The sequence below is a fragment of the Exophiala spinifera genome (assembly GCF_000836115.1).
Source record: "Exophiala spinifera strain CBS 89968 unplaced genomic scaffold supercont1.8, whole genome shotgun sequence".
NCBI classification, from domain to species: Eukaryota; Fungi; Ascomycota; class Eurotiomycetes; order Chaetothyriales; family Herpotrichiellaceae; genus Exophiala; species Exophiala spinifera.
The window spans coordinates 1,095,288-1,118,913 of NW_015622520.1; the positions used below are offsets into that span (position 1 = coordinate 1,095,288).

The following is a 23,626-nucleotide window of genomic DNA, read 5'->3' on the forward strand; positions in this document are numbered from 1 at the left end:
GGATCCTCTGTTCAAATAACATAATAGCGTACACGGAATGGCATCCCCCGCTATCACATTGAAGCCCTCCGGCCAGAAGGTTGCTCAAGTCGGTTTTGGTCTGTGGAAGGTGGGTAGAGATCCAGTGGGCTGGATACTTCCGTTCTAAGCAATTCACAGGTGCCGAAAGACAGCACAGCAGATGTTGTCTATGGTGCCATCAAGAACGGCTACCGCCACTTTGATGGTGCCTGTGACTACGGTATTGTTGCTAGGGAGCCACTACTATGAGTGTTTGGCTTACAGTGCAACAGGAAATGAGAAGGAGGCTGGCGAGGGCATCACTCGAGCCATCAAGGACGGCCTAGTGAAGAGAGAAGAAGTATTCATCACCACGAAACTCTGGGCAACGTTTCATTCTCCGTGAGTGAAAGCCTGCCTCGACTTGCTCAGCACGAGGGACGCAGACACTAAACTGGATATCACTCAGGGAACATGTCAAGCAGATCGCTAAGAAGCAACTTTCCGACTGGGGTCTGGAGTATTTCGACCTCTACCTCATCCACTTTCCTCTTCCACTCCAATATGTCGACCCGGCCGAGAGGTATCCCCCCGGGTGGTCAATTGCTGCTGACAAGTGGGAAACAAAGACTGCCGCCATTCCGCTTGCATCTACCTGGAAGGCCATGGAATCTCTTGTTGATGAGGGCCTCGTCAAGAATATCGGCGGCTGCAACTTCCAGGGCGGATTGCTCATGGACCTGATCCGCTCTGCTAGGATCCAGCCCAGCATGCTCCAAATTGAGCACCATCCTTATCTGGTGCAGCCTCAGCTCATAGACCTGTGCAAGGACCTCGGTATTGCTGTCACCGCGTACTCCAGCTTCGGACCTTTGAGTTACCGCGATTTGCAAAGTCCCAAGGCGATGGGCACTTCTTTGCTCTTTGAGAACGACGTGATTACCTCTATGGCAGAGAAACTTTCCCGAACTCCAGCCCAAGTTCTTTTGAGGTGGGCGGTGCAACGGTAGGATTTCAGTTACCTTTCAAATGGCAATCCGGAAAAGCTAACAGAGAGGGACCTCAGTGGCCTGATTGTCATTCCCAAGTCGAATGATGCAACCCGCCAGAAGCAGAACCTCGATCTCTTTTCCTTCGAGCTTTCTTCGGACGAGATGAACAGCATCAGCTCTTTGGACAAGGGCTTGCGCTTCAACGATCCGGTAAGTTAATCCTTGCTGCTGGACTTATGTTATGGGGACTAACAAAGTGACAGGGTGATTATTTGAACCCTCCTCAGAGAATCTTCGCGTAAGATTTGGACAAAAAACCCGCGCTGCCAGGTCCCTTTTGTCAACCAAAAGCCTAGCGTTAAAGCTGGCTTAATGGCCTTTGGAAAACCCCACACCGGCAACATTCTGTTGCAAGCTGCGTGATTTGAGCCAGAATGATATATGGTCTAGGATCAACTGAATGATTCATCACCACTCAGTCCTTGTCCTTTGATGAACATTATAATCTCGCAGGAGATAGAGTGTGACGAGTAGAATTATTGCCTCACATGCGTTATATCATGTTCCCTCAATCAGCCTTTCCAACGTAGCGAGACCTGGGAGCTCAATCCGGAAATCTTCGGACGCCGCCTTTATACTTCTCACAAGACGTGTTTGTTTTCGACCCGCGACCTCAGTAAAATGCATCTATGTCCTCTCTGCAGCCGCAAAGAGTGTTTACTCAAGAGCTACTTTCCGCCGGCATCAGATTGCTCATAGCCAGGTTCAAAGGACGGCTCTTTTGTCTTCGCAGGTCAGTTATGTTGTCGTAGACATGAATGAAAGCTCGACCAATGGGCCCGTCGCGTCCGTGTTGGTCTTTCTGCATGAGATTGCCTCTCTACCACCTGAAACCAAGGTGAGACTTTTGGGCTGGTATGCTTCAAGCGTCACTAGCACCCCTGCTACTGACTTGGCACTCTAGTGTGGTGGACTATGATATGGTCAAAGGACAGCTCATTCTCGAGCACGCCTATCCAAAGCACATCCTACCTACTCCACGAGTTTCGGTCGATGTAAACCTCAGTCTCGAAACCGTTGATTCTTCCGTCCTCAGAACCGGTGCTTGGGTCAACATTATTGGCTATACGCGAATTACCGGGCTCAAGAGCCGTAGGAGCAAGGCACACTTGCATCAGTCAAGAGACAGAGACGAACTTCCTGCCATGCAAGCCATTCTAATCTGGCCTACTAGAGTCTTACGAATTGAAGACTATGAGATCACTCTCGAGGAACAACGATCGATCGCGAGACAGTCAAAATCACTTCGCAAGTGAGCGTCTTGGGCCGTGTCCTCCATGACGGGAACACTAGGCGCTTGCAAATCGAAACAACAGCCATCATATTGGGGCCCCATAATGCCAGAGATGGGTGAAGGCGCTGCCTGGTAATACATGATTGGACGCAGTGAGACAAACAACTTGACCATGGCTGACTGCACGAAGGAGAGCCGCTACCGTGGTCAGGTTGTCAACTGGCCCACAAGGCTTGGGGATATTCTTGAGCCTAGACGCCACTCGACGAATGGTGTGAGTGTATGAACACCAAAACTATTGCCAGTGTGAGCAAAGTCTTCAGAAGGCATGTCCAATTCTCATTGCTGGTCTACACACTTTTTCTATGTGCGAGACCACCGGGAAAGTGGTGGACATCCCAGTTAATGAGAGTTGGTGATGGCGAGGCCATTTTCGTCCAGAACCTTTCCCTGGACTATGTCCGCTGAGACATTAGAGTGCTGCTCTATGTTGCCAGGTTCTTGCTCTTCGGCATAAATCGTTCATCTCACATTTTTCAAGACATACCATGACCGTGAAGCCATCGAACACCTGAGCAGGAAACGAGCGAGATCCACCATCATCGACGGATAAAGAGGCGTTCTAAATATCGGTGATGACCGTTCCTGATTCCACGAAGGCTGCTTCCAACTGTACCAACGATCTACCTAGGTCCGGATGTCTTACTGCGACATGTTGTCGAGATCATCGACTTCTATTTTCCTTATATTCAGATAGGTCCCCGAATTGAGGCTCTCAAAGTCTACAAGGGAGTGAGATTCACTTGCCTGTATCAGTTCAGGGTCATTGCTTCTCATTGCATTCATATCGTACTGTCCAAAAGTCTCAAACTCAACACCTACGCTCACCGAGTCAGCGTTGCAACGTGCAACATTGGGTCATCAGGCGCTCGTTCACGACTAGCTCTTTCGACTGAGAGTCAGTAGCACTATCACAATGAGTTCAGATATCGACCTGGCCTCGACGTCGAGCATGCTGCCTCCAACTTCGTCCTCAGATCAAGCCGGTCCGTTGAGTCTAATCCAGCCAAAAGCAGTGTCTCGATTAGGCGCTATGCAAAGCAGAAAGTCGGTCTTATACTCTTCAGGCGACTTCCGAAACAGCTCCGTGCCAGAGTTCCGCGATATGAAAGCCGACATGATGTGCAACTGGTTGTACCAGCAACAATTGGAACGGATGTGGTCGACTAATGGCCTGGAGGAGGGTGTGGTTCTCAAGAAAACGAAAGATGACTACAAGTGTGCTCCAGCAGACCTTTCGACTCATCGGGACGGATTCTTCGATGCTGTACAGAAGCTCAACGTCAAGGCAAGTCCACTCATCGTATCGTAGCCAACGTTCTCTTCCTAAACAATTGATTTTAGTGTGCATTAACTGTCAACACACGCATCATCAAGCTCTTTCTGCAAGACGATAGCCTCATCCACGTTCCATTAGAATCAGGTTTACGCTTGCAGATCTTGCCCAGTATCTCACATCTGCCTCAGTGCCAGAAACATCACTTTGCTGCCTTTATCCGGGACTCTCAAATCCTCATCGTGTGGGACGACGATCCGAATCATGTTCTTAAACGAGTACAAGGTATCGAGGGGCAGCTCGTCAGTATGGTTTGGAAAGAACAAGTGGATGATGACGACTCCGTCGCCCCGATGGGAAGTGCAATTCCCAGTACTACCAACTTAAATCCCGACGACAATTCTTCAAACCTGGAGCAGGTTGTGATTGCTCCACGCCGGGTGGTATTGATTCAATCCGTGCTCACTGCTATCACGCTCATTCTGCTTGTTGTTGCCATCGGCAGCGGCTGGCGGCAGATTGCCATCGAAGTAAGAGTCGACAAGAACTGGATGCGTCTTGCTTTCCTGCTGGTTGTACCATTCCAGTGCTGGCTGGCTCTTTTTTTCATGCAATCTGTCGCTGGCTGCGTTGCTCAGATTATGGGTCCCATCAGTCAGATGAATGCAAACACTAAATTCTTTTCTGGTCAACCTCCACCCCGTCTTGCACGCTCGGCCGTTCTCCCACACGTTACAATCCAATGCCCAGTGTACAAAGAAGGTCTATATTCAGTCATCGACCCGACTGTCAAGTCCATCAAGGCAGCCATTTCAACCTACGAGATGCAGGGCGGCACCGCCAACATCTTCATTAACGACGACGGGATGCAATTGATTCCTCCCGACCAAGCCCAGGAGCGCCGCGAGTACTACGACGAGCACAACATTGGCTGGGTCTCTCGCCCCAAACACAACCCCAGACCAGCAGACGGAGAGAAGAAATTCATCCGAGCTGGCAAGTTCAAGAAGGCGTCGAACATGAATTATGCCCTCAACGTAAGCACACGCATCGAGGACAAGCTAGCCCTAATCAACCGCGATGATCGCTGGGGCGTGGAGAAGGAGCGCGATGCGTACGATTCGGCGTTAGCTGAAGTCATTGCTGAAGACGACGGGTGGACTCAGGCCGAAGGCAACGTCCGCATCGGCGACTACATCCTGCTGATAGACTCGGACACACGTGTCCCAGTCGACTGCTTCTTGGATGCGGTCAGTGAGATGGAACAGTCTCCTGCAGTTGCGATTATCCAATTCGCGTCTGGCGTCATGAACGTCGCGGACACCTGGTTCGAAAAGGGCATTACTTTCTTCACGAATCTCGTGTACACTGCGATCCAGTATGCAGTGTCGAATGGGGACGTCGCGCCTTTTGTCGGGCACAACGCTTTTTTGCGCTGGAAGGCCGTGCAAGATGTCGCGTATATCGAGATAGACATCAACGACGGCGGCAGTAAAGAAAAGTACTGGTCCGAAGCCACTGTGTCTGAGGACTTCGACATGGCTCTCCGGCTCCAAACGAACGGCTACATCCTTCGTCTGGCTGCATATGCCGGCCAGGGATTCAAGGAAGGCGTCTCGCTGACGGTGTACGACGAACTTGCGCGCTGGGAGAAATACGCCTATGGGTGCTCCGAGTTGATCTTTCATCCATTCGCACAGTGGTTCGCAAAGGGTCCTCTGACGCCCATCTTCCGAAACTTCATCTCCAGTAATATGCCTCTGCCATCCAAAATAACCATCATGGCTTACGTGGGCACATACTACGCCATCGGTTCGGCTTGGATCTTGACTCTGCTCAATTACTGCATCGTCGGCTGGTTCAATGGCTTTCTGGATCACTACTACATTGATAGTTTCAAGATTTACTTCGCCATCATCCTCGTCTTCACGGCCTTGGGAAACCTCGCCCTCGCCATCATGAAATATCGCATCGAGGAGAAGACGCTGGGCTCTGCATTGTATGAAAACTTCCGCTGGATCCCATTGCTAACGGTCTTTTTGGGCGGCATCTCGTTGCATGTCTCCCAGGCAATATTGAGCCATTTGTTCAGCGTTGATATGAGTTGGGGGGCGACCAGCAAGGAAGCAACGGACACCAGCTTCTTCAAAGAAGTTCCAGTGATATTGCGCAAGTTCCGACTGACATTTGCATTCTGTGTGGTGCTGAGCCTGGGAATGATTATTGTCGCGGGAATCGGGCCGCTCGGTGCCTTGGTGCCCTATGACTGGCAGATATCGTTCTTCACGGCGATTTGGCCTTTGGCAACTGTTGTTGGTGAGTCCTTGTCCGGTGTTGACGTGTTTGATAAATTATGTGCATGTATTTCTGACGAAGATGGTGTTATAGCTTCGCATGCTTTACTGCCGCTCGTGCTGAATCCTGGATTGATGCAGTTCACATTTTAGAGTGAGGGAGAAGATGACTTTGAGTTGGGTTTGTCTCACTTAAAATGTTTGCGATACCTACTGAAACGCCTTGGGCAACTTCTAGACTCCAATGCTGGGATACGACACCGTCACTCCTTTTTCTCTCTTTCTTTCTCTTGTATCTGTGGATGTGAGTGAGCTTAAGATTGTAATATTAGATGATCGTGAGGCCCCAAATGTTCCCGTCAGATCTCTTCTTTTCGCTGCCTTTCGATCGGCTTGTTTCCATAGACGGTCATCGTTTACCAATGGAATTTTCTCTGTCCTTTACAATCACCGATCCTTTATCATTTGGACGTGATAAGCGGCCAAGTTCAGTTCAACTTCCACGTCCTCGTCCCGTCATCGACGCTGGTTGCTTGGCTGCTATATGTCGATCTGACCGCTGACAGACCTTTTCTTGTCATCGTCGACGCTTGTAACATTGTTGGGCTGGCTTGGCTCGATTACTACATGTCGAGCCAACCACTGATCAACCATTTCTTGTCACGATCTCTACCAACCCACGTTGGTAGCTGCCGTCGCCGAGACTCACGCTCAGTGAACGACAGGGTTGTCGTTGCCATTGTTCTCATGAATGCGGCAATGTCGCAGATCGGCCGGGGTCGAAGTGGGTTGGCGTAGGCGTTGGCAGTGTTGGCGGGGTTGTGAGTACTCGGAGTACGACTGCTGTTGCTGCTGCTGCTGCCGCCGCCACCATATCTCGGCCCATCACCAGCAATGCCCAGGACATGACATCCATGCGGGAGGGCGTTTCTACTCGCGGCCGAGCTCTCTGTGAATGTCGTGTCTCGGACCTGCTCACACGTCCACTTCTCCCTGTTGCTGAGGTTCAGACGGCCGCAGTAGAGCCATATGACGCGCTGGGCATCGGCCATGATTTCCCAGGCGCGTTCGCGGGCGACGACGCGGATGAGCTCGGGTGTGATGCGACGCCTGGCGCCACCACCGTCGCCGCCGCCCTCGTAAACGTCGTCGTCGTGGCCGGAGTCGTATCTGGCGGGAAGAAAATGCGTCATGATGTCGTCGTAGTTACGCCGCTGCGAGACCACAATCTCGATGTGCTTGATCCAGTTGATGCCCACGCCGAGGCCGTGCGAGATGTTGCTGAAGAGCTCGTTGAGGCACTTGAGGCAGTGGAACCGGAGCGTCAGGCTGTTGAGGAGCGGGAGGATCTCGGCTTTGGTGTGCGTGCAGACGAGAAGTAGATTGAGTCCATTGTCGCGGATGAGAGCTTCTCGCGCGAAGAAGCGGGACAGGTAGCTCGTCATGGTCCTGCTGGCGCCGGCCATGCTGGTCATGCTGGATGCGAAGGGTGCTCCAGCTGGTTGAGTGGCGGCCTCGTCGCAGATGCACACCTCAAGACCATCATCGGGGATCAGGTATTTGTAGATGTTGAGGCGTGTTTCGGCTGGTAAATTCAGAAATGGCGAGGTTTGTAATTGTGGTTGGTGTGGTTGAGACGCTGCAGCGGGTGTGGTTGTTGTACTAGGACCGGCTGTAGTAGTAGTGGTGGTCGTCGGTCGAGACGTCGCGGTTGGTGTGACAAAGGTCGTGGCCATTGCGGCTGTCAGTATACTAGTCAGACCGAGCCAACTCACTTTTCCAGCATACGATAGGTTTAGTGGTCGGTAGCTGTCTATTCTATACGTGAAGAGATACGGGAAAGTAGATAGACGGTTTGACTGAGAGTTTAGTGTCAGTAAGAGGCGGCCGGGGGGAGGAGAGAGACAGAGAGATCTTGCGCGGCCAGGCTATTGAGGTCGAGCTGCATTAGCCTTGGCGAGGCGTTTCGATAGCGTCCGCCACATGCAGCTGTTGGGCTCGGATTGCAATGCACCATGCAGCTTGTCACGCGGAGCGACGTTGTGTTTGTGAGGCCGGGCTGTTGACGATTTTTGATGTGAGATTAAAGGGGGGTTTGGACAGGGGAAACGACGAAAGAGCATCCCGCCAGCGGGACGGATAAAATATGCATATGGACTACTGAGGAGTATCCTCGTCCCATCATCGAGGATACAAGGGACTAGCAGCACAACCAGAACTTCTGGTCCGAGTATAATGAAAGTGTCTTCCAAAACCAACAACAAAAACAAAGAGAATCCTTGGTGACTTTCTGGTAGTCTTCTGTCAAAGTCGGAAAACCATCAACAAGATCGTAGCTTTCTTCCTGCAAGGACGACAATGGTAAATGAGACCAGTCCCTCTGCTGGACCCAGCCAAGGTATGACATCTCCAGGGTAGATCCATCGCATTCTGGTTCCCCGCCTTATCGCCTGCAAGCATTGCCCTGCAAGGGATATGTGAAGGACCGTTAGTCACCATGGTTCTCCTTCATCATCTAGATCTCTTGGATGGCTTTGATCTCCCTCTGCTCGATGAATTCATCAAAGTGCTTGCGAGCGAAGACTCCTCCAGCAAATACCGTCAAGACCCATTCAATCCAGGCAGGTCTGGTGATCTTGACGCTGTGTTTATTGAGCTTGGTCATCGCGAACCATATGGTTTCGATACCATGAGCACCAAACAAGGTATAAAATATAACTTCTTGGACGAACTTCGAGTGTTTTGCAGCTTTGGTGCTTCTCGCTATGATGTGGTCATGAAGGACCGAACCAGGCTCGATGAACTTCCTCCTCGAGGAGAGAACCATCAAAGCCGTCATGATAAGACCCCCGACTGCGTTATGGCCCTTTGGAAATTCGTAGTCATCAATGGCGAGGGCTGTGGCTTTGTGGGTTGCCATTGCTATGTTAAGTTTGCGGTATCAACCTGGGTAGAAGAGAGTGTACAGGAGCTTTTCATTGAATCCCAGTGTCCCATCCGTACACGACCATCAAATATGGCTCCCGTCTTATGCCCTCAGGGCCGGAAGAGTAAGAAGCCAAACTGATCCGGATCCCCGCCCATTTCTTGCGGGGATTTATGCGGAACGGCTCGCTGAAACAGACCATTGGCCTACCTTGTCATTGGAAGTGATATTGATTGAATCATCAGGTGAGGAGCACCCACAGCCGGAGCTTGTCGAGAAGACCCAATGAGGCAATGGATAGCGAATGGCGATGAAAGCAGCAATTCCAGAGCGACAGATTGTTGGGTGATGCTCGCCAAAGGACAAGGATGTCTGCACGAGAGCTCGTTATCCGAATGAGTGCTCTGTAGAGAAAAGAGGAGAAATGGAAGCTGGACGAGGATCTTTGCGGAGCTGGAGCGGAGGTCACTAGTCTCCTTATCGATAACACTGCCCACTTACTGTAATTGGTTAGATCCCGGAGAGCCACACCTTAAGTCATTTTGTGCTGCTGGCTCAAGGCAAATTTATCACGGCGCAGGCTGGGAAAAAACATTCGCAGGAAATCATATTTCAGGCACAGAACCACGTCGACTTCATACGGCCGATAAAATGGCTCCAATCGATAGTGATTCTTCCGATGACGATGGCGACTACTCGAAAACGAACGTTCTCCTCGGCTATGCCAGCACAGATCCCACCGACGATGATATCAGCCATATTGGTGGCTATCCTACTTGGCTGGATGCCCAACATCCTCCTCCAGCGACACTTGCGAAATGCAAGGTCTGCAATGGCTATCTGTCACTCCTGTTACAACTGAACGCAGATCTTCAGCAATATTTCCCCCGCGACGAGCGCCGCTTACACATATTCTGCTGCAGAAAGCGGACATGCTCGAAGAAGATAGGTAGCGTGAGAGCTTTTCGAGAAGTCAAGAAGGGCGAGGTGAAGGAGAACAACCAGAAGCAAGCGCCTCTACCACAGCCTCAACCGTCGCAGCCAGCTCTTGGAAATGCTCTGTTTGGTGGTTCGGCAGCATCCCCATCAAAGACAGCCACCAACCCGTTCTCAATGTCCGGGCCTTCGCAGCCTCCAGCAAATCCTTTCTCGTCTATAGGCTCTCCTTCAACACTTGCCGCGAAACCTCCGCAACCTCCTGTCAACAGTCCACAGCCTCCTATCGAGACATTCGCAGACAAACTCAAGATCTCGGGGGATTCAAACCCTCCGCAGACTAACAAAGATAAAGACCCTGTTGAGCCGTGGCCTGAGCATGCCGAACTCCCGTCTCCTTTTCCCTCGTTTTATCTAGATGCATGGCCCGAAGAACTGGAAAAAGAGCAAGAGGTGGTCCCGGCCGCGGAGGCCTCAAAGGCGCAATACGACCTGGATGACAGCGCGAATGGTGGAGCTTCTGAAAAGGACGCGTTTGAATCTAGCATGGATAAAACGTTCCAAAAGTTCTCGGATCGAATATCTCAAAACCCACAACAAGTCCTTCGATATGAGTACAAAGGGGATCCTCTACTTTATTCCGGCGCAGATAACGTCTCTTCGAGGTTTGTGGTACCACATGGCAAGTCTGGCGCAGTCAGAGGAATGCCCAGGTGCGAGAGTTGCGGTGCACAAAGAGTGTTCGAGTTACAGCTTGTGCCTGGGTTAATATACGAGCTTGAAAAGGATGAAGTTATGGATTTAGACGACGGAATGGAATGGGGGACTGTGATTGTCGGGACCTGTGTAAACAACTGCGGCGTGCCCGGAGAGATAACTTTCCGTGAGGAATGGGTCGGTGTTCAGTGGGAGGAGAGGGTTGTTAAGAAGTGAGATGATATTTGCATTGAAAGAGCAGATCGACCGACTTTGACGACTGCAAAGTTCCACCTACAAGCGGCGATTGTTCAGCCTGCACTGGTGTGTGCATACCTAACTTTCGGCTCTAGACACTCGATATGTCATCAAGTCGAGATCTTGGACAACCCTATCTCAGCCATGCCGCCTCTGAAGGGGTACCAGATATCTAGAACGAAGTGTCGTCGTCATCGGCAACATTGGACCACCTGTGGCCCATCAACGAACCTTGGAGGCACAGCGACCAATGCACATATCAGTAGTCCTGAACCAACGTATCCCATATGCCATGTTTGATCACCTATCTGTGGGTCGAGCTATTAGAAGGTCATTACAGTCTCAGACGCTGATGGAGGAGGTGACGAGAAATGAGAAATGATACACGTTCGGTATGCGGAGTCCCGTTGGTCAAGTCAAGTCAAGTCAATTGAAATCGATAATCAACTCCTCGTCCGTACCGAGTTAGATTGGGGATTGAAGCGTTGGTTGTGGCAGCTTGATTCAAGTAGATACCCAGAAAGAAGTTTTATTCAGGCGAACGCCTGCATATTTCCGTTGTTGTTTTTTGCTTCTCCCCCAAAGCCTGCACTCACTCAGCCTCAAAAGTTCGCTCTGGCTCTTTGTCCCGCCTAAAGTTGAGCGATGAGTGAGTGCCCTCTCTGACTTGTCGACATACGGTATGTGCTGTGTGAGGCCGTGAGATGGCACTCTGCCCGAGTACCAAACACTCGTAAGGATGTACAACTGAGAAACTTGCTCGTTTACCGGTCAGCCAGCGTACGGAGACTGGATTTGAATGAAAGGATCAAAAATATGATCCCCACAGCTCTCGAGCGGTCGATTAACCATCGGCAAATTGCTCCATTGATTCGCGATCAGCGATCAGCGATCATCGATCACTGAAAGGACTGATCGCTGCAAGGAGCACCCGAGTGCGTGGGTTACGGTGTAGGTTGTTGAAAGTGATCATCAAGCGAGACTTCTGTAAGAACGGGATGTTCGCCCCAAAGTCTCCCCCTCCCTCCATGCGATCCAACTCCGACTCGTTGGTACCTTTTAATGTACCTAATATAGATTGGTGTGAATTAGCGCGTCACGCTAAGTCGCGTGTCGACGCGCCCGGGAAATTTATCCACGACGTCATCATTGTTTTCTTTTTTAAAGTTGTTGCGCATCCCTTTTGAGAAGTCAGGAACCGTACGGTACCAGTTTAACGAACTCTCACAGTAAGACCATGGGGTATCAATAATACAGACCCTCGACGTCTGTGTTACAACGACAACCCAAGAAGGGTACCTTATGTGCATACCGCAGTCGCGAATAGTTCCCTCCCCTCCCGTAGAGCAGGTTTGTGGTGTTCGAGTCGGCGCGACCGGTGCAATAGTGGAAACGCTTGTTTTACTAACGAGCCTGGGGTAAGAACTAAACAAAAAAAACTCGCTGATGATCATCAGCGATCACTGATTTACAGCGATCATCAAGCCCATAAACGCGTCCTTTTGTACGGAGTACGCGCTACTGTACTCCGTACAAAGTGGAATAATTGAATTAGATACCTGAGGTACGGAGTGCTGAGGTATGTAATAATGCTCATCGCTTACGGGGGACGGGATGAGGTGGGGTTACGAACTCGCTTACACGACATTGCAATCTGCACCACCGACTAACGGAGATACAGATATTGAACAATCCTCGAAGGTGTACAAGGATTGGTACAGGTCCCTGCTCCTAGCTCGTCGGACCTTTTATCCTGGAATGTGTGCCAGTCCACATGGTGTTCTTTGCTAACAGTGTTAGCATCGGCGGAACTTGACCACCTCGAGACATTGAGCCGCATGGTGTCATGTCCGGAGGACCTAGCTAACGGAGTAGGAGTATGCGTAATGGCAAGGACACGTACATATCAATGGTAACTGTGGTGATGATCTAAGGCGAGAGGATCGGGTAGTCGGTAGTCGGTACTGTCGACGGCAAGGTACGAGTACGGGAGTACGTGAGTGTGAGTGACAGATTGCTTTGGACGTGGTACATACGGTAAGGTAGGTAGGCACTATTGGTAGCTAGTAGATATTGTACATACATGCATCATCCCACGCAGCAAAGTTTTTTGGCAACTGGCGAAGCGAACTTCTGTATGTACTACTCTACATACAGTAAAGGTTCATTGCACGCATACTCCTAACCTATACCTACATGGGTAGGTAACTCGGAGAGGACAAAAGGACATTTTTACATCATTTTTACGTACAGAGTTGTTGACTTGTCGGTTTGTTTGTCGACTCTATACTTTTCTAGGTGTTACTCACATAGGTCAATATATCGTGATCGTAGACGAATCTTGCTCAGAAACTTCCCCCTCCCCCTTATGAGCAAGTTATGCGTACTCCGTGCGGAGTACCTACTGTAGGTAGGTAAATGATCTGTAGTCCGTACTATCTGTACGTACGTACCACCCTGAGATAACCACTCTACTTGTATCAGTGCCAACAACAAGGATCGAGCTTTGTATCTTATGTTAGGTAGCTACTACGGCGGACATAGATACCTCAAGGTCGCTTACTCTGTCGATTCAAGCATCCGGAGTATGTAAAGAGTCGTCAACTTCGCCGTGCTTGAGTTCTTTCAACGCACTCCTGTAAGCTGGCCGTACGTACCAATTGCGGAATGTGGCTGGCTGTGCAGAGTCAAGCAGGAACGCTGGGCAGCGTATGTAAGATGGACAAAAAGGCAAGGCTTCTTTTGTTCTCCGTCAACGCTGCGAAATGACCTACGACCGAGGTAGTCTGTATGACAGTATGAGCGATCGCGCACATGTGACATGCAGCCGTCTCTTTTTCCCCCTGGTCCTCCTTCGTTCTTTACGAGTCCAAACCTTTGTGAAATTAGAACGAAAAGCAAAAACCAGCCACCAGCTAAGAGTTAAAGTGCATGCGTGAAACTATCAGCACTGTCCTCCACAGGGGAGTGGTGACCCGCAGCGGCATGTTGGAGTAATAATAATTACCTTGGGACAGGGGGGGGCGTTTACCACGGTATACCATACCGGGTACACGTACAACAACAATTGGTGGAGGGGCAGATAGGGAAAAAGGGAGAGGGGGAGATGAGAGAGAGGGGCAGTTGGGAAGAAGCTACTCTGATAACTTGTACTGTCAACTGAACTTACTGCTGCAAGCACTTTAACATGATCGGGGGGAGACAGTCTGTCAGTCCACATCCGTACGGGTACGAGCACGAGCACGAGCACGAGCACGGAGGGCGTTGACCTGCGTAAGGTGTTGGACCTTTAGGTAAGACAGCAGAAAGCGGGAAATCTTACTTGACATGAAATGTGGCGTCTTGAGACAACCTAGATACCCATCCGAGGTAAAACACCACAAGACGTTCGGCGTTGCAAGGCAAACGAAGAGGGGAGTAAGAAAGCAAGAAAGACAAAAGAAGAAAGCTTACCATGTTGTGCAACGCCCCTGGGAAAAGTAAAAAGTTTGTCGAGAGATCCCCTCCCTCTGTTTAATCTTACCTACACATCTCAGCACTTGGATCATCACGAGGAGTAACGACGAACTAGATACTCCGATTGATTCAGTCCTGCTAGCTAACACTCAGTGCCTACAGCGCGCCGCTCCCGAGTGTCAGCTGTCCTGTACGCAGTGCAAGTACCTGAACTAAATCATCCAAGGTAGTCAGAGAGAAAACTCCAGGACACCGTCGATCTCATCCATCGTTTCATCAATCCCGAGGTTCACAGGAGATTGAGGGGAGCCACTGTCAGAGAACACCTAGGAAGGTCTCCCTGAACTACATCTCACGGCCATCCGCTTTACTGGACGGTGACTCTGTGCACAGCTCGAAAAGACTATCTTTAGCTGGTTGTGTACAACCTATTCTTATTGGATGTAGACTATCTACTTCAACTATCTACATGACAGTGCATTGGTGATGATTAGCACAGGAATAGCTAGCATAGCCGCTTGCCATGCTCAACATGATAACAAGTTACTGATGCAATGGTAACGCAATGAGAATGAGAATGCGATGCATGATAGAGGCCGCCCATCCACACACAATAATTCACACCGCAGATAGGTAGTTGTTGATACCCATCTCCCGTCGTGTTCCTGTTCCTCTCTCCTTGTGGCATGGGTGCAAAGACAATTTCCATCCAACCCTGCCACCTTTTGCGTAGCTCCCAAAAATAAGAAACTCCGTAATTCGATCGTCGTATGTGTTCGTTAGCAAAGGACAGAGATGTGTATGCTATTCGTGACAGTTCGAGTGTTTCATGACACCATGGTTGGGTGTCGTTTAGTGTTTATGTCATAACAGTGTGAGACTGTTCAATCAGACGCCTGTGAATGTCAGGAGCGAGGGATGAGCTCGTCACCGAGCTGCAATGCCAGACCTTGACTGGTTGGCGTCTTGCGTTGTTGTATCGAGGGACTTTCAGACGCAGCCAGCGTGTCAAAGTTGAGTCCTCTGCGGGCAAATCGGCTAGGGGTCTTTGCTATGCCCGGGGTTCGGCCACCCCATTGAGCCTGCGCCGGTGAAGGAGTAACATTGCAGAAGTCAGCGAGATTGAAGCCCTGGCCTGGAGTTTGCAGTGCACCGTTGAACAGCCCCAAATGGGTCCCCGGAGTCGTCATGACTGAAGAGGGGAGGTGTGAGTGTTGTGAGGGGGGAGTGGAAGGTGGCTCGCCGGCGTTAGAACCACGGTGAAGATTGATCGCAGGTGAACGAGATGGGGAGTTGGCCAAGTACAAAAGCAAGTCAGCTCCAGTTTGTTTTGCGTTCACGTTGATGAGACGTTTAGTAGGCGGAGGCGTTCGAGGAGGAGACGAGGAGAGAATGCTGCTTGAAGGCTCGTTTGCAAAGGAAGGCATGGCAAGGTCATGATCATCGTCGTCAGAATGAACATCAAACATAGGAGAGTCGTCGTGGGACGGTTGGGGCAGCGGCGGGTTGCTTTGGAACATTGTCTGATCTTGAAAGGACTGTGTGCGTCCTAGAACAGGTGAAGACTGTGCCATGCGTGGGTCCTCCTTCCAGCTCATGCTGTTCGATTGCCTATCGACGCCGGTGGTCGACGATGACCTCACTCTCTTCCTCACTCCAAAGGGAGGCTGAGGCACCTTGAAGACACCGTTTGACGGTCTCGAAAAGCGATTGGCAGCAATGGAAGGCATGGGCACGAGATCGTCGTCCGAGAGGGAGGATCCGTCAGAGGGCAGGTCATCTTCGAGAAACGGTCTCTTCCTCTTCAGCTTCTCAGTGAATTCAGGCTCGATGGTGGAGAGAGTTCGATCCTGCCAGCCATTCTGGGCCTTGAAGCTTGCAAAGGCCAGGCAATCTTGCAGATTCCGAGCAACCTGAAGAAAAAAATTTAGGTCAGTATCCAGGTCGACTCAAGCGAGCACACATGACGAGAAGTTGGGTGGGCTACCTTTGCAATTTCCACCCTCCGCATCACCTTTTCGGCGACATGAGCTGCAGCATAGGCATGTTGAGGCTGCTGCGGCTGCTGTGAAGCCATGTTGTTACAGAGATTGGGAGTGACCAACATGAGGACTGCTGGTACTGGAGGCAGAACACAGGAAGGAGAAAGGTCTCAGAGTGTCAAATATGTATGTGGTACTGCTTCGGTGGACGTCAAAGCGCAGGCTAGGAAGGATAGCGTTTGTCAGGTTCACCTTTCTAGCCGTGGCTCGTGGGGCCGGCTCCTGGCCAGGGCAACGGGAATAATTGATCGGACGGTAGCACTGGCGACCTCTTGGCCAGAACGGTGCGAGATATGGTTCGTGTGCAGACGTAGTTGAGGTGGCAGAAAGAATGCAGCAATGGGCGTAGGTGCGCAGGAGATGTCGGAAGGAATGAGAATGCGAATGCGAATGACAATGAATATTGTGAATGAGGAATTCCACTTGTCTACCGGCAGTTTGGAGGAGGCACGGGAGTAGGAGGTAGTGAGAGGTGCAGCTTGACACGGCCGGAATGCGATGCTAGTGAAGCTGGTGAGCCCAAGTGACCTTTTGCGGTAACAAGTCTAGTCTCCCTACCTGTCCTGACCTTTAGCCTAGTGAGCCTAGGGATTATGCTGGCACTCTACGATGCCATTGATCCTGGGGGTTTGACCTTCTTGACTCTTCTCCTGTGGCATGTCCTCGCTAGGACTCCCAGCTGGAGGGAGTTGACCAGCACCAGCACCAGCCCTGGGTTACAGCGATGTCCAGGTCAGTATGTTGGTCTGTAGCGAGAGCCCACTAAATCCAAGGCGGCCTGCCTCCTGCCGTCGCCAGTGGCTGGTGAAAGCTGTCCAAACTCATGAACCCATTGGCCTTGGGGACGCCGCAGCTGAAGCTTCCAAGTTCATCCACCACTCGGTGTGGCCTGTGAGATTGGCCGCTGCATTGGCCTCCTGCATGCACTTCCAGCACCGAGTCGCTTTGCAGCCATAGACGTCTCTGGCGTTTAGGCCCTCTCAAACCCAAGCCGCCTCATCACCCAATGACGCCCTGAACTCAGCATTTGCCAGCTGCATGTTTGATTCACTACTCTGTAATGCACGTTGTCACCCGATCTGGCGCCTGCAAGATAACCGCTCCAAGGAAAACCTGAAAGATATGGAACACCCTCAAGAGCTCGGTCATGTCAGAGAAAAAGAAAGGCCTCCTTTGTGCCCGCCACCTCAAGGCCTGGCCGTGCAGCGGGTATGACCTGTCGACGCAAGTTTCGCGGGAGACATTGATTGATGTGCTGTCAATGGCCATTCCTCCTGGCCTTACACTGGATACAAGTAATCAGCCGCAAGCGAACGATAAGAGTTTCTGTCTCCTTTTCCTTACAAGGCGTCATCTGCGAGACAATGTCACAATGGCCAACTAAAGCATGGTCCGGGGAATATGCGGACTAGTGACTACCAAGGAGGCGTAGAGCTAAATGCGCCCAGCTCAGGAACTGTCCACGCTATGCTTTGATCACTAACCTTTTCCTGCCACCAGATCGATTTGACCCAAGTCATGAACCTGGTCGTTGGATCCCTGTTGTCTGATATCGGCAAGGGCATAATTTCGGTAGGAGTTTCATATCTTGCACCACCTGGCTGCGAGACTGAGCGCGGCAAAACCAGAGCAGTTCTAAGAGCAAGCTCCTGATCATCTGTAAACGTACCAGGTCGTTTTCGTCAGAGAACGGACCCAGAAATTTGATAGCTGAATCTCATCGAGGAACCTGCCTCGGATCGTATATCATCCCTTCCACATTCAAGGTGCGTTCACATCTGACTTGGATCTTATCCCTGTGCTCTGAATAAGGTTGTCTGCCACACCCTTGATTCTAAAGTACTGAAGGTTTGGCCTTTGTCCTTCCCACTATACTGTCACTGCTATTGCACATGATATGGGAAGTATTGAGGCTACATTTCGGATATTTTCACCGCCCAGGCTGGCCAACAAGCAAGTGTATTGACAACTACCTACAAGCATGCCCGAGGAAGAGAGAGCGCTAAGAGAGTTAAGCAGATTGCCAATCAGTCTTGTATTCTTGCTTGCCCGGTTGTATGCGTTGTCGGAAGGTCAGCATTGAGTGAAGGACTTCTTGAATGCCTTCGTGCCTACCTCATGCTTCGGCCTTGTTATTGATGAAAGAGATTGCATTGGGTTGTATCCTGTAAGAATAGCAGGATACGCTAGAAAGTTTCGTCTGTTGCAGTGTACTGTCGTGAAAAGAAATCCATCGCAGCTTCGCAAGAAATAACGCCTTATCAGCTCCTACTCTACTCGCTGATTATGCGCGGACAGCGGAGAATCCTGAATGAGACGCCGATGGTTGAGATGTGGACAAGAAAAGACGCCACATCTGCGTCATGGACTTTGTTTAGCCAGAAGATTTTCGACGGCACCGGGCTAAGCATCGTGGTGAGCCAGGCCCCAAAATCCAGGTCCAAGGCCACCGAGCTGAGAAAGCTCTGGGCATAAGGCCCCAAATGGTTTAACTGGAGCCAGGCTACGGGCGTCTCCAAACAGGCCTAAGGCATGCTTTCCCCACTGATACTGCGATATCTGCCCGCTAAACCAACTGCAACATGCCCGCAAAGCCCCCCCCCTCGGGGCCACACCTGCCGTTTCACCTTGCGTGGCGAGCTGCACCTGCTTGGCCATGCATACTGAGGAATGGGATTTCCAGCTACCCACATGTCTAGCTAATGCTAATGCGCAATGCTAGCGGACGGCAAGGCAAGGAAGATATCGCTGACACCAGGCCAGCGGCACACCTTCTCGTCCTTGCCGTCATCGCTGCCGTCGTTTGACTTCCCGGCACATTTTTTCCGTGCTCTACAACTCTACAGCTAGAACCTCTTCTCGGTGTGTTAACGACCTTCACTGTCGCTCGTTTGGCCTCGGAGCACTGGCCATACCGTCCTCACGCCCCCGCCAGGGATCCCCGGTCAAGGCACATCTACAGCCCCCAAGGAGAAGCTCCGCCGCATGTGCATGTGCATGTGCATGTGCCACCACAGTCGTTACATTCCTCCGAGAGCAATACCCAGGCGCATTTGACGAGCTCACTTGCCATAACACCTGACATCTTAATGCTTGGTCCATAAAGACATAGATTTTCCACCATCATGCCGTTTTTCAGAGACCTCCGAAGGCGCTCAAGGGCGAGCTTCCGGACCTCCGATTCCTCGACTGATTCCAACGGGACAGTTCCAACGGCGAAATCGTCGTCAACGCTCAATTCTGCGGGAGGAAGCGTGACGCCGCCGTCTACCTATCATGCCAATGGCTCGACATCCAATGTGCTTGCCACAGCAAAGACGAACGGAGACGCTCCCCCGATACCTCCACGACCTAACGTCATGGTATCTCCCTCGAACCGCAACAGCATGATAGTAAGGACTGTTCATACTGCATATATTGGTGTAACTAATAAACCACAGACTCTGTCGCCATCCATCTCGACTGGCGCACTGCGTGTCCCCCCACCTACCTCTGCCTACGCTCCAAAGATTACTTCGATCCTTGACAACTCGGTGGTAAGAAAAACAAGATGAAGTGGACGTCCAGTAACTTACACCCATATTAGGTCTATCAAAAGGTTCTCCTGGTGAGCGGTGAGATCGGGGATCCGAGCATGAAAGCCTTGGATGGCAACTTAACAGTCCATCACGATAAAGACGGACAGGCTTTTCCGCCCACAAACTGGCCGGTGTCGGATTCCTATTTTAAAGCGCTGGTCTATCTATCTCCTGGATGGAATAGGATACGGTTCGATTTTACGTCCCCAAAACTCAGCTCCATCAGTAGTGCTTCGGCGCCGACAGCCCATGCCTCGTATATGATGTTGAACTACCTCCCGCTGAACAGCGCACCTCCGCTGCATCTGGTCATCCTTGCCGGCAAGGATTCGGCCTGCACATATGACGCAGTCCCGCAGCGCGCCCAAAATGAGGGTAATGATCTGTCCATGGCCATCAGAAAGTTTCGAATGGCTGCGCATCTATGGCAGGCGTTCACAGCGGAACAGATGTACAGATACAAATTTGGACGACGATGCTTCAGATTCGACGAGGAGTGGCAAACAGGAACACTGTCGATGCGTGACTGGGAAACAGGCCAGATGAAGAATGAAACCAAGGTGCACGTTGTCCGCTCGGACAAAACTACTGCAGAGTTGCGAGATCTACAATACGCACAGCAGCATTCTCCAGCAGCCAAGAAAGGAGAACTATATTCCATCGCGGCAGAAGCTGTCAAGAAGTATTTCGATATTCGGCCCGGTCAGAAGCAACATGTCGCATGTCTGCTCCTTGATGCTCATTGGGATCCTGAGGCAAAGACCATCCTAGGGCACGCCGCGTTAGGCGGGACCAGTGATGAACTCGGATTAGCCATTTTCGGATCTCATGCCCTTCAAAGTTACCCTTCGTGCATCGAGGAGGTTGTCCCGGCATTCATGGATTGCACAAAAACCGATCCTCAATTCGTGGCTAACGATTGTAATGAGTCTGGAAGCAGTTGGGAAGCCGCAAACATCGGCATCGGTGCTCATTTGCACGAAGTCGGCCATCTGTTCGGCTGCCCTCATCAAACCAGCGGAGTAATGCTTAGGGATTATGTGCACCTCAATCGGACGTTTGTCATCCGAGAAGCATATTCGACAAGGACGAAATCACCTGGGATCAAGGTCTGCCGACAAGAAGACGAATGCGGCTGGCACAGATTGGATGTTCTCAGGTTCCGCTACCATCCTTGCTTCCGCATCCCCGGTGATGAACCTCTTGCACAAGACGATAGTATCCAGTACTATCCCATTGGCAATGGCAAAATCATCTGTTCAGCGGCAACCGGAATTGCCTTTGTAGAGCTATGGCTTGAAGGCGACGACTTGTGTCGATACTGGATCGATTTTACCAACACTGATCCTCGCAGCAGCCTCGCCAAGCAAGTGATACTAACTGAGAGTGACCTTCGTGGCCGCCTTCCAGAAGATAAGAAAAAGACCAAGTTGGCTCTTGAAATTTTCTCTGGCGGTTCGAGGAAAGAGAGGATTGACGATCTGGACAGTCTTTTCTCCAAAATCAACATTGTCAATCTCCCACATGTCCGACAGGCACCAAAACGAGACGAAGGATTGACTATGAACGCCTATAACGGTGTCAAGGGTCTGAGCAAGTCATTTGATTCCAGACCAGGATTCAGGAGCAAGAAGCTCGGTCACTCGCAGTTGGAGGGCTCCAAACCAGAGGAGTTAATCTTGGAAAGCACATGTCTCCAAACGAAGCTCTTGACCTCTGTGAAGGTGTATTCTGGATATGCACTTGATGGAGTCGAATTCTGTTACGAAGATGGCCACAGCCAACTGTTCGGGAAACGTGGTGGTAAACCAGGAGGTGATGAGTTCTTTCTTGGTAAGTTTATCCGCGGGAACAAACGGGTTTCGAAATCTAATCTTGACAGATACACGACGGGGCGAAACTGTCCTCGGATTCTATGTTCGCGCTGGGCTTTGGATCGATGGTATCGAAATTTTGACCAGTACTGGACGGAGGTCGGGGGTCTTTGGCAATGCCACCGGTGGTTCGGGGTATGTTTGGTTGATGCTTTCGAAGTCTTATGCTAACGACGATATAGACACACTTTGATGGCACCCCGCGGTTACATGCTTGCTGGCATTTCAGGTACATGTGGACCATGGATAGATGGGTTTCAAATCATCATCACTCGATAATGGTTTGTGGGATATGACAACTGTATCATCATCAACAATATCTGGATAATGTCACCTTTTCTGCAGAACTCCAACATGGCTACGATAGGTATGAGCTTTACAAGAGCTTTACAAGTGGGATACATGTTTCGAGCAAGCGCTGCATCGCAAGACGGGTCATGGTCTTGTTCTTTTGATCATTTTGGCACGCTGGTTTCTACGGACGAATACGACTACGCATACGACAAGGTGGGAATAAAGGATGGATGAGGGATAAGATCCCTACCATGGTGAGGCTAATCATTTGGAGGGTTGAAAGGGCAACCTAACTAGTAATTGGGGTTTCGATGTCTCGATACGGAGAAGGCATCAACAGGCTCCGTGGAATTCGAATAATACGTCTGTTTATATAATTTGGAGCCTGAGGATATGCCTGGAGTGCTGGGGCGTGATGCAGGCTACCTCTTTCGCAAGGCTCAGGACAAGAAAAGGGACCATCAATATCTTATGAGAAGGTATGAGTGAAAAAGTATTTGATGAGGGTGGGAATAATGATATGGTTACAAGACTATTTTTGTGTTTTGTCGACATTGGCTCTCGTGATAATCGACTGTACACTGTCTGCCTGTTTGTCTGTGTGCTGGGCCCTATTTGACCTAAAAGAAAATACTGTCTTTGCGTGTCCGTGTCTGTTTCTGTTTCTGTTACTGGGCAAACAATAAGGGAGGGAAGTTTGACATAAAGATCATCTCAATAGTGTGCAAGTTTACTGAATGTCGCAGTGTTGATCATTCCAAACGACGTGCTATGACAGCTGAGAACTTTTTTTTGAGTGTCGCAAGGAGTTAGTCGTGCTCTGACGCTACGCCGTCACTCCCAAAAAGTTTTGTATACTTTTATACAACAAGATCTTCACCGAATGGTGGTCGGACGATCCCAAATACATCACAAGACGTAACGATCAACATTTCTACGAAGATCAACACCCGATGAAGTGAAACCTCGTATCTGCAACCCCCTGCGGTCACACCCACACAAACACAACCACGCACACGGAGAACAAGGTTCGTAACTCGTACAGTATGAAAGCAGAGACTGACGCCACACAAGTGTGGCGCATGAATGTTGAATACGTAAGTGTGTGGAGTATCAACGGTTGAGAACTTCAACTACTGTGCCGTACGGTGGGTGTACTTGTAGGTATTGTATGTAGAGTACCTCACATTTGGTTACTCCGTTACAACGGTGGACGCCACACGGTGACAAGTTACTGCGTAACTCACAGTACGGAATCAACAATCCACTCTCAGGTAGGTAGGTAGGTAGGTAGACACCGTCTGTGATAATTCCTCCGTCGACTCTCGCAAAAGGGATCATTTTTGTGGGAGTGGGGTGACACGCAGTTTTCGATCAAGGTGGACTGTACAGTACCGTACCAGGTAGCTCGTTAATGGGATGTGTGTCAGGTAGTCAGTCAGTCTCGTCTGTCCGAGTAGATACGTGGGTATGTTATTTTTCTCGTCGGTGCTTTGGACAAGTTTTTATTTGGGTAGAATTGGGGGGCCCGGGGGGGGGGGGGGGGGGTCCCTGTCTGGAGTTGGACTTTGGAGGACGCTTGGACACTTTCTTTTGTCCCCGAGAATTTGGACTTTTGGGATCCATCCTCCTTGCTCCGAGTCGAGGTAG

The 23,626-nt window shown here is 50.6% G+C and overlaps 8 protein-coding genes across 8 annotated transcripts; 5 read left to right on the forward strand and 3 right to left on the reverse strand.

Moving 5' to 3' along the window:
* Positions 1 to 37: 37 nt before the first annotated feature.
* Positions 38 to 1,294, forward strand: PV08_10423 (uncharacterized protein; the record flags this gene model as incomplete). The annotated part of the gene is made up of 6 exons (XM_016384737.1): positions 38 to 109; positions 160 to 241; positions 294 to 402; positions 470 to 1,006; positions 1,067 to 1,202; positions 1,256 to 1,294. The coding sequence occupies 6 exons, from the start codon at positions 38 to 40 to the stop codon at positions 1,292 to 1,294; spliced, it is 975 nt and encodes a 324-aa protein (XP_016231339.1).
* A 512-nt stretch (positions 1,295 to 1,806) lies between these two features.
* On the forward strand, positions 1,807 to 2,308 carry PV08_10424 (uncharacterized protein; the record flags this gene model as incomplete). The annotated part of the gene is made up of 2 exons (XM_016384738.1): positions 1,807 to 1,907; positions 1,957 to 2,308. 2 exons carry the CDS (start codon positions 1,807 to 1,809, stop codon positions 2,306 to 2,308), a joined length of 453 nt encoding a protein of 150 aa, XP_016231340.1.
* A 954-nt stretch (positions 2,309 to 3,262) lies between these two features.
* Positions 3,263 to 6,069, forward strand: PV08_10425 (uncharacterized protein; the record flags this gene model as incomplete). The annotated part of the gene is made up of 2 exons (XM_016384739.1): positions 3,263 to 3,649; positions 3,691 to 6,069. The coding sequence occupies 2 exons, from the start codon at positions 3,263 to 3,265 to the stop codon at positions 6,067 to 6,069; spliced, it is 2,766 nt and encodes a 921-aa protein (XP_016231341.1).
* A 470-nt stretch (positions 6,070 to 6,539) lies between these two features.
* On the reverse strand, positions 6,540 to 7,652 carry PV08_10426 (uncharacterized protein; the record flags this gene model as incomplete). Its single annotated transcript, XM_016384740.1, has 1 exon — positions 6,540 to 7,652. The coding sequence occupies one exon, from the start codon at positions 7,650 to 7,652 to the stop codon at positions 6,540 to 6,542; it is 1,113 nt and encodes a 370-aa protein (XP_016231342.1).
* A 779-nt stretch (positions 7,653 to 8,431) lies between these two features.
* PV08_10427 (uncharacterized protein) lies at positions 8,432 to 8,836 on the reverse strand (the record flags this gene model as incomplete). Its single annotated transcript, XM_016384741.1, has 1 exon — positions 8,432 to 8,836. One exon carries the CDS (start codon positions 8,834 to 8,836, stop codon positions 8,432 to 8,434), a length of 405 nt encoding a protein of 134 aa, XP_016231343.1.
* A 657-nt stretch (positions 8,837 to 9,493) lies between these two features.
* On the forward strand, positions 9,494 to 10,711 carry PV08_10428 (uncharacterized protein; the record flags this gene model as incomplete). The annotated part of the gene is made up of 1 exon (XM_016384742.1): positions 9,494 to 10,711. One exon carries the CDS (start codon positions 9,494 to 9,496, stop codon positions 10,709 to 10,711), a length of 1,218 nt encoding a protein of 405 aa, XP_016231344.1.
* Positions 10,712 to 15,093: 4,382 nt separating this feature from the next.
* PV08_10429 (uncharacterized protein) lies at positions 15,094 to 16,265 on the reverse strand (the record flags this gene model as incomplete). The annotated part of the gene is made up of 2 exons (XM_016384743.1): positions 15,094 to 16,101; positions 16,176 to 16,265. The coding sequence occupies 2 exons, from the start codon at positions 16,263 to 16,265 to the stop codon at positions 15,094 to 15,096; spliced, it is 1,098 nt and encodes a 365-aa protein (XP_016231345.1).
* A 3,090-nt stretch (positions 16,266 to 19,355) lies between these two features.
* Positions 19,356 to 21,961, forward strand: PV08_10430 (uncharacterized protein; the record flags this gene model as incomplete). The annotated part of the gene is made up of 6 exons (XM_016384744.1): positions 19,356 to 19,622; positions 19,671 to 19,766; positions 19,817 to 21,334; positions 21,407 to 21,641; positions 21,691 to 21,817; positions 21,865 to 21,961. 6 exons carry the CDS (start codon positions 19,356 to 19,358, stop codon positions 21,959 to 21,961), a joined length of 2,340 nt encoding a protein of 779 aa, XP_016231346.1.
* Positions 21,962 to 23,626: the final 1,665 nt, after the last annotated feature.